Below are 13,907 nucleotides of genomic sequence, written 5' to 3' on the forward strand. Positions count from 1 at the left end.
CATGACCGTCTGTAGCACCTCGAACCGCGGGGTCTGCTCCTTCAAGACGATCTTTAGCGTGTCTTTCACCGTACGAATGGCGCGCTCCCAAGCGCCACCTGCCTCAGGATCGGACGGCGGGATGAATCGCCACTTGATTCCCTCCAGAGACAGCTTTGCCATCATCTTGTCTTGGTTCATCGCTCTGAGTTGCTTGTTCAGAGCCTTGTTTGCCGAGGTGAGATTCTTGCCATTATCTGACCATAGTTCTTGCACGTTTCCTCGTCGCGCCTGGAATCTTGATATCACCATCAGGGCCGCGTCAGTGTCCAGGCTGTCCGTCAGCTCTATGTGCACGGCACGCGTGGCTAGACATCTAAACAGTACGCCCCAGATCTTCGTCACTGTCTTCCCCCGTTTCACCTTCATCGGGCCGAAATAGTCCATACCAGTCGCCCGAAAGGCGCCTTCGAGCATAGTGACTCGGGCCAACGGAAGCGGAGCCATTCTTGTCGTCTGCGGCTTCCCTTTCCGCACCCTACAGGTCTGACATCTTGCCACAAGCGAGCGAATCTTGCGAGCGGCTTGCGGCACCCAACACTTCTGTCGGAGGCTCACCAGAACTGCGTCGTGCGCTCGGTGTCCCATTTTCTGGTGCAGGTGCTCGATCAGTAGCTCCGTGTATTTGTGGTCACGGGCTAGCACCGGCGGATTTCTCGCAGTCGGTGACAGCTCTGGAGACCGCTTCACGCGAGAGTCGAGACAAATGATGCCGTCCAACAACCCAACGGTCATGCCTGAGAGCTGGCTCTTGTTTTTGATCGGATGTCCTTGTTGAAGACATATGAGTTCATCACGGTAAGAATCACCCTGGACTCTTCTCGTCCATATTTCTTCCGCTTCACGTAGTTCATCAGCCGTGAGTGGTCCGCGTTTTCTTTCTCGGACGAGTTTGAGCCATCTTCGTATTCTGGCCACAGTGCGCACCGCCACTGTCCAGCGCGAGAATCGGGAAAGATCTGGCGTGCTTTCTCGAAAATTGGGCTCGATCTTCACTGTTGTAGCGAGCACCACCGGTTTGGATTCCATGTCCGTCTCGAGAATGCCGGTTGCATCTGAGCAGTCATCTGGCCAGTCTGTCTCCGGTTTGTAGAGGAACTCAGGCCCTCGAATCCACTCCTTGTCAGGACACAAATCTTCGATTTTGTGGCCTCTGGAGCCAGAGTCTGCGGCGTTCATCGCCGTCGGCACGTAACGCCAGTCAGCCGGCCCCGTGACGTCATGTATTTCCGCAATACGATTTGCGACAAATACACTGTATCTTCGGTTCGTGCTGCGCAGCCAAGCAAGCACGTTCTTCGAATCCGACCAACATGTTGTCGACTTGATGCCGGTCCGTGTTTCTTTTCTGATGAAGGCTATCATTCTGCTGGCCAGGACGGCAGCTTGAAGCTCGAGTCTTGGGATAGACATTTTCTTCACGGGAGCAACGCGAGAATGAGCAGAGATAAAGCTCACTTGAATGCAGCCAGTCGAGTCGATCCATCGATAGTATAGCACTGCACAGAACCCCATCTCGCTTGCGTCGCAGAACGCGTGCAGATCGACAGAAGAGATGCCGGCCTCCTGACGAAAGATGTGACGTGGGATGTGTAGATCTCTCGTCTGCGTCAGCTCATCCATCCACATCTTCACCTTCTGCTGGACTTCACTCGGTAGTTCTTGGTCCCATTTGACGCTTGACTTCCACAGGACTTGCAACAGCTCCTTCGCTCTCAGGAGGAATCCTGTCAAGAATCCAATCGGATCGTACACCGACATCATTGTCGATAGAAGTGTTCTCTTCGTTAGCTGTTCCGGCGGAGCGATTGGCTCATAGGTTAGAGTGTCGAGGCGAGCTTCCCAGCCGACTCCTAACGTTCTTTGCAGCCGACTGTCTTGCTGTTCTTGCTCCTGTTGGACGGTGTGGAGGACTTCTTCAGAGTTTGAGGCCCACGGGCCCAGCTTGAAGCCTCCTTTCTTGAGTGTTTCTGTGACGCTGTCAATCAGTTTCACTGCCTCGTGTTCGGTGCCTGTACCGGTGACAATATCGTCCACGTAGGCGTCCTCTCATACGGCTGTCTTCACTGCCTCGTCTTCGGTGAATTCGTCCGCCGTGCGCCGGAAGCAGTGCTCAGCGATACTTGGTGAGCAGGCGGCACCGAAAATAACCACCGGAGACTCGTACACATCAAATCGGCCCGTGCGACGTGAGCCCCGCCACAGAAATCTCAGAAGTGGTCGGTCTTCTTCTCGCACTTTGATCTGACTGAACATAGCTATGACGTCAGAGGTCACTGCTACTCTTTTCTCCCGCCAGCGGCACAGAATCCCCGGTATAGAGTTCATGTGGTCTGGCCCTTGGAGAAGAAAGTCATTCAAGCTCTTGCCATTGCTCTTCGCGGCAGCGTCTAGCACTAGGCGCACCTTGTTCGGCTTCTTCTGATTTTGCACCGCGAGCAGTGGGAGATACCAGACATTCTTGTGTCCTTCTTGGGCTTCATTTTCACTCAGTTTTCGAAAATGGCCGTCTGATACCATTCTCTCCATTTTTTCGTACACCAGCTCGGCGAGACTTGGTGTTTTGCCGTTTTTCTTTTGCTGAGAGCGATCCAGTCGTTTTTCCAAGGCAATGGCTCTCTGTTCTGCCATCGTTCGGCTTTCAGGCATCTTCTCATCTTCGTTTTTGAGCAGAAGCGGGGCTGTCCATCTTGTTCCGTCGTATTTTGCCCCTTCTTGTAACATCGTTTCCGCTTTCCTGTCATCTGGGCTGTGCGGCTTACTGAAGGCATACTTGCAGCCAAAGTGCTCTGTTCTCCAGATGTCGCTCAGATCGCCAGCACTCCCAGCCGTGCAGATGTCACTGCAGTCTCTGTCGGTTGAGTAGGCGGCGCTGCCAGCGCTGTCGTCCCGATACATGTTCAGAGATTTGTTCAGAAAGTTTACGCACTCTGTCTCGGTGTCTTCCGTAGCGATGACGCGCCCAGTTATGGTCCATCCCAGTTTCGTTTCCTGGAGCAGAGGACCATTCTTCGACGTCTTGATGATCTTCTGAGTGGCGATGAGCTCCGCGTGGTCAAGGCCAATCAGCATCTGAGGCGGCTCATCCAGCTGTTTGATCCCAATTTCTTCGATCTCGGGAAACATGCGCTTCAGCTGTTTTGCCGTCACGGGATTCTTGTCTATTTGCAGCTCGGGAACAGTAGCCACCTTATCCAGCAGGTGTGTTGAACCGGTATGGATGTTCTCGATGGTCACCCGGGTGAGTTCACACGAGTTGACTGAAGTCAGTCCAGACATTGTCTTGATGCGCAGATTTTGACGCTTCCCGTGAAGTCCCAGTTCCTGTGCCAGCTTATCAGTCATGAGCGTGACTGAGCTTCCCTCGTCCAGGAAGGCGACGCACCTTCGTTTTGTGGAGCCGGAGACTTCGATGACGACCGTTTTCATCAGAATGGACGTGTGTCCATCCTTCGCCGCGTTGATCACAGTCGTGCTTCCTTGAGCCGGGTGTAGAAGTCGATGATGATGTTGCGTGCAGTTTTCTATGCCACACGGTCCTGTTCGGTGACAGTCAGATGACTGGTGGGATGTGTTGAGACAGCGGACGCAGGCTTTCTTCGTATTAACCCACGACAGTCTGTCTTTCGGTGTCAGTCTCTGGAACTGTTCACAGCGAGCTATGTAGTGATTTTGGCCACAGTAGAAACAGGCCACTGGGAGACGCGCTGTGGCTCCCTGGGTTCCCTGGGCAGATCCGTTGGCTGCGTACACAGAGGTGGGAGGCTCGGCAGGTGGGCGGCTCGTCCTGCCGGCCCCATGGTAGCCATGGCGTTCTCGTTGGTGCTCGTGACGGTCGCGTCTGCTCGTGCGTCCGCGACTGCCGGAGCGGTTCTTGACATCATGTGACGGATGGCATTGCAGGCTGCTGCCGATGACGCCATACTGTCGATCCTTTATGTGCTCTTCCAGAAACTCGTGGAAAAGACCGCACGACAGCTTCCTCCCGTCTTCACATCGGCGCCGAGCGTAGGCGCCCCAAGCTTGCTGGCTCTCTAGTGGCAGCTTTCCCGTCAACAACTGCAGCGTGCGCAAGTTGTCCAACTCGCTCTCAAAGCCGACTGCTTGAAGAGTTGATATAGCGTTATACACTGCCGTGCCGAACTGAGAGAGCAGTTCTGTGTCGCTCGATCGTATCGTGTCGAAGTTCAGGAGCTGAGTCGTTACGGCGTTCGTCACTTGCAGGCGGTTCCCGAAGCGAGACTCGAGCGCGTGCATAATCCTCAGCAGAGGACACCCAGACAGGAGAGCTCCGTGTACCGCTTCAAAGGCCGGCCCCTTGAGTCTGTCCCGCAGATGGCGAATTATCTGCAGGTCGGTGAACTGGCCGGATCTCATGGCTTCATCGACTTGAAGCTTGAAAAATGGATAGCGGCTGTACTTTCCATCGAAGGGCAGAATGTCCAGTTTGGGGGTTTCTCTCACGATGAAGATTGAATCAGGACGGTGTGAGACTGGTTCAAGTACGTGTGAGTCTGGTCCAGGTTGGTGCGAGGGTGGCTCTGGCCGGTGCGAGACTGGCTCAGGCCAGTGCGAGACCTGCTCAGGTCGGTGCGAGACCGGCTCAGACTGGAGTGAGTCTGGCTCCGGCCGGTGCGACCCTGCAGGTTCCAGCCGAGTTGATGTCCGGCGACTGTCGTTCTCTGGCTGGGATTCAATGGCATTCGTCAGGTCACACAGTGTCACGTCTTGAGAAGAATGACGGAGGGATCGTGCACATTCCTCCATTTCTACCTGATCTTGTTCGTCGATCTCGGCAAGTTCCAGCGCGTGTCTTGCTCTGGCTAGTTCCAGCTGTCGTTTCGTTTCCGCCAGCTGTCTTCTAGATTCCTCGGCTGCTGCTTCAAGCCGTTGCTGCTCTTCTAGCTGCCGCAGTCGTGTACTAGCAGCTCTGACCGATCTCGCAGACGCTCGTGATACCGTCGTATAACTCGATCGGTGAGACTTGTAGCTCGAAGTTTCGTCATTAGTCTTGTTGGCATCGTTGGCATCCATCTTGGAGGTCATGAGTTAGGTACGTTACGTTAAGTAAATTGTGATGCACATTTCATAGATCAAATTACGTTTCTGCAATCGCTTACACGGCTGGCTAACGTTACTTACGTGGGCAATTCATGATCGATTTTCATGATGTAGCGGACTCGTTTGTCCACCGAGGCGATCTTCTTCTATTCATCATACCAGTAAATTGCGCAACACATCTGTTTATTCGTTTAAACCAAATGTATGCAAATTTATACTGATAATAATAAAGAATGAAAATCGATCGCCTGTTTTGCAAAGTTCAGCGGTCGCAAACAAACAACTAAAAATAAAATCCGCGAGACAAATACACGTTTAAAGGTTCTTTCATTATGGCGAAATATTTGATTCATCATCAGCTCTTCCACTGGAAGATATTTATCGATATATAAACGTATCTGGTCCGTCACAGCTTCTATCAAATTCGTTGTGAAATGGCTTCGTCTAAAACACAACAAATCAATAAAATTCCGCCCCAGTGTATACGAAACTCATAAGCACTTAGAGTGAAACCAGACAACCGGAGGCGTCAATTCCTATCCACCATTACAGCGACCCGACAAATCCCACGTCGATAGGACGGCAGCTCTCCCAGGAATCCATTGTGCCGACCAATAGCGACACACCATCCCGTCCGGGCGGCGCGGCACACTTCTGTCCGCCGAACGGGGCGCACTCGGCCGCCGACGTCCTCGGGATGCGGAGCCCGCCGCCGGAGAGGCGCAATGAAACGGCGCCCGCAGCCCGGCGCCGTGACCGGCATACGCGCCGCCGGGCCGCCGCGCCGGCCTCCGCCGAGTTATGGAAACAAACAGCCGAGCGGCCGGCCGGCGCGTCCGAGCGGCCGGCCGGCGCGTCCGACCGTCATCTTCGGCACCGCAGCGGGCGCCGCGGATGTGACCGAAATGGGATGACGGAGAGTAGGAAGAAAAAGGCCGAGACGGAGCTGGCTGGATCAGACAACAGAACGCCACTGCACGGCCGAGCAGAGGACACGAGACCAGTACATTCGATGTGTCCCCCGGCAACTCACAGCACAGTGAACAATTTACGTCTGCAAAAGGAAAAATATGAACAAAAGTGGATTTAGTCTGCCTCGGCACAGCTAGGCTAATTCGTTAAAGTGCAGCTGACTACCTGTCAGGAGGAGACTAACTAGAGGCTAATCCCAAACGCCAGTCATAGGTAAAACCATAGCATACAGCTGACAAGCATCGAAGCGCGACTCCCTAGGCTCTAAAGTAGCCCAGTCGCCCACTTGACTTCCCGGTCATGAGCTTAAACAGACCGACAGTCCGGAGAACTACCCGTCAGTGCGCTCCGTTGTCTGCAGCTATTGTCCGTTCCCCGGACACTGCACGGAGTCCGCCACCCTGAGCACACAGCCCGTCCCCTCGCCCCTCCGACACTGCACGAGCTACCCGGCCGATACTCACCGATGTGCACCTGCCCGCCGCGGACGAGCGGGCCGCGCGGCGCCAGGGCGGCCACGCTGACGGCACCGGCGGGCTCGGCAGGCCCCAGCTGGTGGTAGCCGATCAGTCCGAGCACGCTCTCACAGAGCGGACCGTGCTGGACGGCGGCCGGCCGACCGGCGTCCAGTCTCACCACCACGCGGTACACCTGCAGCACGCAGAGGCGGCAGTTCAGGGACCGCACCGCGCACACACGGGAGTAAATGGACGGCGTCTACACACGAGTCGACGTCGAGGCATGTCACAGAAACGGTACATTATAACTTCTTATAAAGCTGGAATTCTGTGTCAAGATAAAAAACATCGTCAGTCATGGAACTATGCATCAAGATAAGAGAAAAACAATCGTCAGTCATTTGGCAACAAGATAAGTGATTTCTAACGGAAATTTTGCTTTATCAATGAAAAGATATTGGAAATATAATTCATGACATGCCTGCTTTAGGCAGAGACACGAATTAATACAGGAAGCAGCGAGACTAAAGCAGTGATTAGAGATGGCCGATCTTAGGGCTAATGAGGCGATAGCGCAGCGGTGAGTCCACTTGGTATTCAATGCACCACATTAATAATACATCAGCCATGCACTTTCCGAAGACCGGAACAAAATTACGACCATGACGGAAGACATGAACATTAGGGTGTCAATGATGCCCTATGAATATAACTGCGCTGGTGTCACAATGCAGCGGCCAACAAAGCCGGTCCCTAAACGAATGGGCTAGCGAGCCACGAACCACAGTAACGTAATAGTCAGCCACGTCCATGCCTTATGTACCCAACAATAACTAGAGACGCCAACGGGCTGATTCTACGTAAGTATATTGACATATTAGGCAGACGTGCGTGCACTTTAGCTAGTCAATGACTTAGGCTTTCGTTGACTATATAGTCAATCACTCAGCGTTACTACGCCTTCTGATTAAGCATTCAGCAGGTAAATGCTGACATTGCTGAAGACTACCGACGGGCGAGTGCTGAAATTAGAGATGCAGTGGAGACAGCCGTGCGGACCAGACGGTGCCGGCTCGGCTGACAATCCCCGCCGACAGCCGCCGGTCGTTCTCACCTCTCCGGGTCCGGCGGGCGCGCCGCTCTCGGACGGGCCGGCCGGCGCGCGGCGCTGCGGCGAGAGCGGCGCGGCCGCGCTCAGCTCGGCGCGGCCGGCCCGCTGCGAGCGCCGCCGGCGCAGCAGATGCTGCAGCTTGCCGCTGACCGGCGGCGGCGGCGGCGGCTCGGCCGGGCCGCCGGCCGCGCTCACCGGCGCCTCCTCCACCTCCGCGTAGAAGAGCTCCCCGCGCGAGTCTACCGGGGACGCCCAGACCGGCGGCTCGGACCTGCAGCAGGAGGAGGAGCCCGTCACGGCGTGCCGGGGAGCCGGCTGACGCTCACCTCCACCCCGCTGGAGCCGTTGGATCGCTGGGAGAATCTAGAAGCAACAATTCAGCATGCCCACGGACTCACACAGTGAATCCAATCCCCTGAATTAAATGCCCATGGGCTGCTCTAGTAAAATAATAAAACAATATCCCAGTTGACCCAGCTTGAAATGATTTGTATGAATGAACACCAGCGTGCTCAACCCTGAGCTCACCCTTGGGGTGTGAGGTGCTCTGCCATCTGAGTTTGAATATGTACAGCTTTTCCTAGAGATCTTGATCATGATACCTTGGCTCATAGATAGTTCGCCATAACAAAATACCAATACATTTGGAAGTGAGCAGAAAATGGAAAACCTGTTTCAGGTTAAAGGTTAAATCATTGTGCAGAGGATGGGCTTCAGAGCTGCCAGAAGCCAATAGCCCAGTTGCATTGAACTTTGAAGTGCCCTCCAGCACAGCACAGGGATCCTTGACAGTTGATACTGAGATGACTGGCCATGGTTTTAGGTCACTCATGATGTGGAATAGTCTGCAAATGTACAGTCTCTGCAAAATCTATTGACAGCTTTAAAAAAAGCAATGGAATCAGTAAGAAACCACAAAAATCGGGCATATTTGCCTACCATTTACATTGTATCCTTATTGAAGTAATTTTTCATTTACATCAATACATTTGGGATTCCATTTTCAAATTCCTCTCATTTTAGTTATGTACTGAGCCTGGAGCCCTGGAGAGTACAATCTGGCCAGAGACCAGTAAGCATCCAGATTTAGGTATATGTGCTGTGAGTGGAACTGACCTTTGTGGTATGTAGGTATGCCTCATGGATGAATTGGCATATATTTGTCAGCTGCTCGATCAGGATGCAGACATGGAACTGGAGATGTGCATTGGAGGTAAAATTGGGGCTTGTTGTGGATTTAAATAACAATATGTGAGATTGTCATTGCCATTTGATTTTTCAAAATCAGATTGAATCAGGTAATTCACAACAATCATAATTGGTTGGTAAGCAAAACTTAATCATAATGTAGGTACAACATTTACATTTTTAAACCAAGGGAGCACAAAAAACTGGTAGATTCCAGCTGCCAGAGTACATATTTGTTAAGGAGAATGATTCCTGAGCCTTTGTGGGACCAGAAAGAACCTTAAATTCAAACATTGGACTCACGGTATCCAAATCTTGAAATTTATCACACCACGTCAATTGTCAATGTGCATTAAATAAAAATATACCCAGAGCTCTGTTCGGTCGCTGTTTTTATTTCAGCGTGCTGTCGGTTTTCCCATATAAGGAAGTTATTGCTGGTGCTTCTTGGCCTCTCATTGGTCGAATGAATAGACCATGTGAATTCAACCAATGTGGAGCCAAGAACCAGCCGCATGCTTGCAGCCTGCAGATAAAAAAACTGTGCCCAAACAGAGCCCTGGTATACTGGTATACTGGTATACTGGGATATTGGGAAGAAAATAGGATCAGAAGAACCTGTGGTTTTCCCACTCATTACTGGATTATCATTGTTTTCTTCTTTTCCTCTGTTCCATCATACATTGTACATTCTGTCCTTCCAGTGTTTGTCAAGTTCTTTTTTGAAGTTGTTTGTTGTGTCACAGTTGATTACGTCCTCTGGCAGGCTATTCCAGAGATTGACGACTCGATGTGAGAAGAAACGTTGTCGGAGAGCTCTGCTTGCTGCTGGTTTTCTCAGTTTCTTGGAGTGGCCTCTGGTTGGGGCATCTTCTGGAGCCATTGAGAAGAAGTTGGACCAGTCCATTCTGATTTTGCCATTGAACAAGTTGTAAACCGTTAGCATGTCTCCTCTGTCCCGCCTGTACTGCAGAGTGGGTAATCTCAGTCTCTTGAGTCGCTCATTGTACGGAAGGTGCCTGATAGCTGTTATCATTCTTGTTGCTCGCTTCTGGACTTTCTCAACCTTCCACTGGTCTCCAATAAATAGAGGTCCCCAGGCGGTGTTTGCGTACTCGAGAACTGGCCGTACCATCGCTTTATAAACCAGTGGCAGGGTCGATTCATCAAGCTTCAGGAAAGTACGCTTGATTACTCCGAGGGTCTGATAGGCTTTAGCTACCACTGCGTCGGTATGAGCATGGAAATGGAGAGAATCGTCGATTATGACTCCAAGATCTCTTTCTTGGGTTGTGTTTTCCAGCTTGTATCCCGCCATGGTGTAATCCAGCTTTGGGTTTGTGTTGCCGATGTGCATTACCTTACATTTTGCAGTGTTGAAGGGCAGTTGCCATTTAGTTGACCATCTCAACATGTTGTCCAGATCCTCTTGTAATTGTTCAGCATCTTGACCACTAGCTATTGGCCTGTAAACTTTGGTGTCATCAGCATAGACTTTTACTGTATTCTTGACCTCGTTTGGAAGTGAGTGGATCGCTGCAACGAACAGGGTTGGTCCGAGGACACTTCCTTGGGGCACTCCACTTGTAACAGAGGTCCAGTCAGAGACTGACCCTTCGAGTACAACCCTCTGCTTCCGATTCGTTAGAAAACCTTTTATCCATTTCAAGAGCTTGCCTTTAATTCCTAGAGATCTGAGAGTGATAATCAGTCTATCATGGGCGACCGAATCAAAAGCTTTTTTGAAATCTAAGTACAGCACGTCTATGGGATTCCCTTTGTCTAAATTGTCAGTCAAGTCTTCAAGTACTTGCAGCAGTTGACTAACACTGGTCTAAGTGAGCTCATTAACCTGAGCTAAAACTAATGGTAAGGTAATATTATAGGTAAAATTCATCTCATATAATTTATAGTGTAAATAATATGTTTTCCTGCCTAGCATCTAGGGATCTAAATACAATTCATATTCATATGTATTGACTTTGAAGGCTGATATCATTACACAGCACAAACGACTGATCCATCTCAATTTTCTAGTCTCTAAATCTGGCTGTATAGCACAGTAAGTACAGTCAGGAATTTTTCTTTAACATTGCAATTGTCTTCAATATACCTACCTAACAAAAAAATAGGTAATAAACAAATGGCATCAGTTTATCATGAAGGTACGGCGAATCCAGCGCAATAACATTGGCAGGTACCGCGTGAAATAGCGAATAGACAAGTAAATACTTGCCTGTCCGAGTTCTCAGATGACTCTTCATCTCGAAAACCGGCATCCCCACTAGCCGATAAGTAGGGATTTGAAATTAAATTATTTTCCGTCATGAGCACTTCACACCCCGCGCCGCTCCACGTCTTGAACTGCTTCCGGCCGACCGGCACGAGAGCAGCAACAAATGTCGAAACGTCAACAGCCGCCGCGGCCTGCTCGGCGGTACAGCATAACTTCAGGCGTTCGATGCTAGTGCCATCTAGGAGTAGGTACTATAAATAGGAGTAGGAACAGAAATGAGAATCAACCTTTGCTCTAGTTTTTTGTTCACATATTCTTCTTTCATGCCTTTGTCATTACGTGTGTAGGGAAACCACAGTGCGTAGCGCCGGGCCAAACTTGCGAAACACCTAACCGTCGGCCGTTATGGCGTTTTCAAAGCGGATAACGGCTAACGTAATGCGTCTTTATCCCCATGGGGATAAAGGGCCGTCCCGTTGATAGGCCTCACCCCAGGGATTCGGCTTCTGTTCACAGGGGCTCTACCATCGTCTTCGCCACCGGGGGTTACGGGGCCCCGGATTCCCTCCCTCAATAATTCCATTTTTGCCATGCAACCTATCGAATAACAGTGTGCATTTTTTGGGTTGACCCCCATTCGCCTGGGCTATTTCCGTACCCACGACAGCCTGGGGGGGGGGGGGGTCGGATCCGACCCCCTCCCCTGTTATCTCGAGAACCAATGGTCGCATCGAGCCCCGCGAGGCGGCGTTCGAAAGGTCTCTACGAGACCTTCCCAAAGCACTCTTAAGGTTTTAAGATTGAGGTCAACTTTCGGGTCAAGGTCAGGTCAAAGGTCAAATTCCGGAGTTTTGCATGATTAGGCTTACGGACAGCGGAATCGATAGCTGCTGCTCAAAACTCACCAAAAAAGACCTCAAAGACCTAGTGAAGGTACCATGTGCGTATAGGGGTCATACTAAGTACGGGTCAAGGTCAGGTCACGAAAGGTCACGGTTTTCATTTTTTGCTACATGGGCGTGCGACACATGTTTTATGGCTTATTTTTCACGCGGAATCCGATGGTAATGGTTATATGTGACCCCAGCTGGTGATAAATATGCATTGAAAGCATAAAAAAATCGTTTATACCATACATAACTAAACGAGGGCTAAGAAAAAAGGTCAATTTTTCAACTTTTTATTTTTGACATAAAAATGCACTTTTCTAGACGAGCTTTGTCCCAGGAATCTAGTGGGGCCATTTGTTTTCACATGCGATGTTCAGAAGTGCCCCTAATTCACGAAAATGCTTGTGACGTCATCATGCCCTATGCATGTTGGAGCTATTTTTACCTTTTGGGGGTCAAAAATCAAGATAGAATGTTGAAATTTGAGACATCTAATGTTCTAATAGAGCTCTATAACATGTATTCCGGTTTTTTTTTAATTCTCAAAATTTTGGATTTTATTAGTTGTTTTCCAAAAAAATATAGTTTTTTGAATTTTTAGGGGTGAAAAACGCATTTTATGGGAAATCCGAGATAGCCATTTTAAAGAACTCATTGAGCTGCGTCTATTCCTGTCCTTAATTTGAAATTTGCTTTAACCTCTGATTTTTGGCGATTTTTTAAACATTTACCACTTTTTGACTGAAAACGTCATGTAGTTACATCACTAAAATCAGAGGCGGATCCAGCTCAGAGGTTTGGGGGGGGGGGGCAAACCATAAAAATTTATCGATTCTTTCCATGCATCGTCCATAGGCGTAATGTTAAAATCATGCCGTTTGTGGGGGGGGGGGCAAATGCCCATTTTGCCCCCCCCCCCCTGGATCCGCCACTGACTAAAATCGATATATCTAAAAAAATTGAATAAATTTTCTTTAAAATTACACAGGAGACGTCAAATTAATGGGGGAGAAGGTGTGCCAAGTTTCAAGTTGATAGCGTAAGCAGTTCATGAGTTATTCAAGAAAAACGGAGGGGGGTCGAATCCGACCCCCCAGGCGGTCGCGGGTTGAGTATTGCACTTACACTTAAGAGGAAGGGGGGTCGAGCAGACCCCCCCTCCCCCACCGATCTCGGTTATTCATAAATAACTAGTGTATAAAGCGGTTGATTGCAGTGTAATTTGCAATAGGTACCGTCGAAGGAATGTAAATATCATGGCCGTGAAACCTTTGCTCATCACTACAAAAATAAATCGCCTATCATCAAATACCTACATAAAAACTGATTAGAAGCGTGCCAACCTGTGACGTGATGTTTGTCCCATGTGTTATGGCGGGTGTCAAAATCGCAACCCGCTCTCCGTTATGTTCCTTGAATATTTGGCCGAAATTTGTCAGAAATGATTGAGAAAATGATTTTTAAGTGTCGTCATGTCACGCCGTTTCTGCTTCAAAAACTGCACAGCCTCAAACGTCACTAACATCTTCAGTTTTTTTTGTGCCGTTGGAGCCAATCGCCGGGGGGTCGTACCACCCCCCTCCCCTCTCGCCGTCCGTGTTATGAAAAGGCCCTCGCTTAGCGAGGGTTAAGGAACTTACGCTACTAGGCAGGAGTTTCTCAGTTATCTTTTTGTTTTTTGCTTTCAGTGGGTTTTAAGCCTATTGCATTGACAATTGTGGTATCGTTTCTTACAGGACACCGCTACAAGGGTACAAAGCACAAACTATAGGTACAGCACATACGCTTTTCATCCGTGTTCTCCGTGAAAAGGTAGTAAATGAGCACCTCCTGTTCGTCGGTATTGCTGATGCATTGCTGCGTTAGCTAATATCCATCCTGAACGGCGTATCCAAAGCCTGTCATCCTCCGCTCATGCAGACATTTTTTACTAGCACTACCTACATGAAAAG

At 50.1% G+C, this 13,907-nt stretch overlaps 1 protein-coding gene across 1 annotated transcript in view; it reads right to left on the reverse strand.

Annotated features, from left to right (window-relative positions):
• Positions 1–8,195, reverse strand: part of LOC122373041 (protein inturned-like) — a 117,610-nt gene extending 109,415 nt beyond the window's left edge. The window contains exons 1-3 of the mRNA XM_043350778.1: positions 8,170–8,195; positions 7,837–7,912; positions 6,537–6,723 (exon numbers count right to left, since the gene is read on the reverse strand). Coding sequence (XP_043206713.1) covers positions 6,537–6,723; positions 7,837–7,912; positions 8,170–8,195 — 289 coding nt within the window. The remainder of the gene's footprint in view (positions 1–6,536; positions 6,724–7,836; positions 7,913–8,169) is intronic.
• Positions 8,196–13,907: the final 5,712 nt, after the last annotated feature.

The sequence above is a fragment of the Amphibalanus amphitrite genome, unplaced genomic scaffold (assembly GCF_019059575.1).
Source record: "Amphibalanus amphitrite isolate SeventyFive unplaced genomic scaffold, NRLGWU_Aamphi_draft 001435F_arrow, whole genome shotgun sequence".
NCBI classification, from domain to species: Eukaryota; Metazoa; Arthropoda; class Thecostraca; order Balanomorpha; family Balanidae; genus Amphibalanus; species Amphibalanus amphitrite.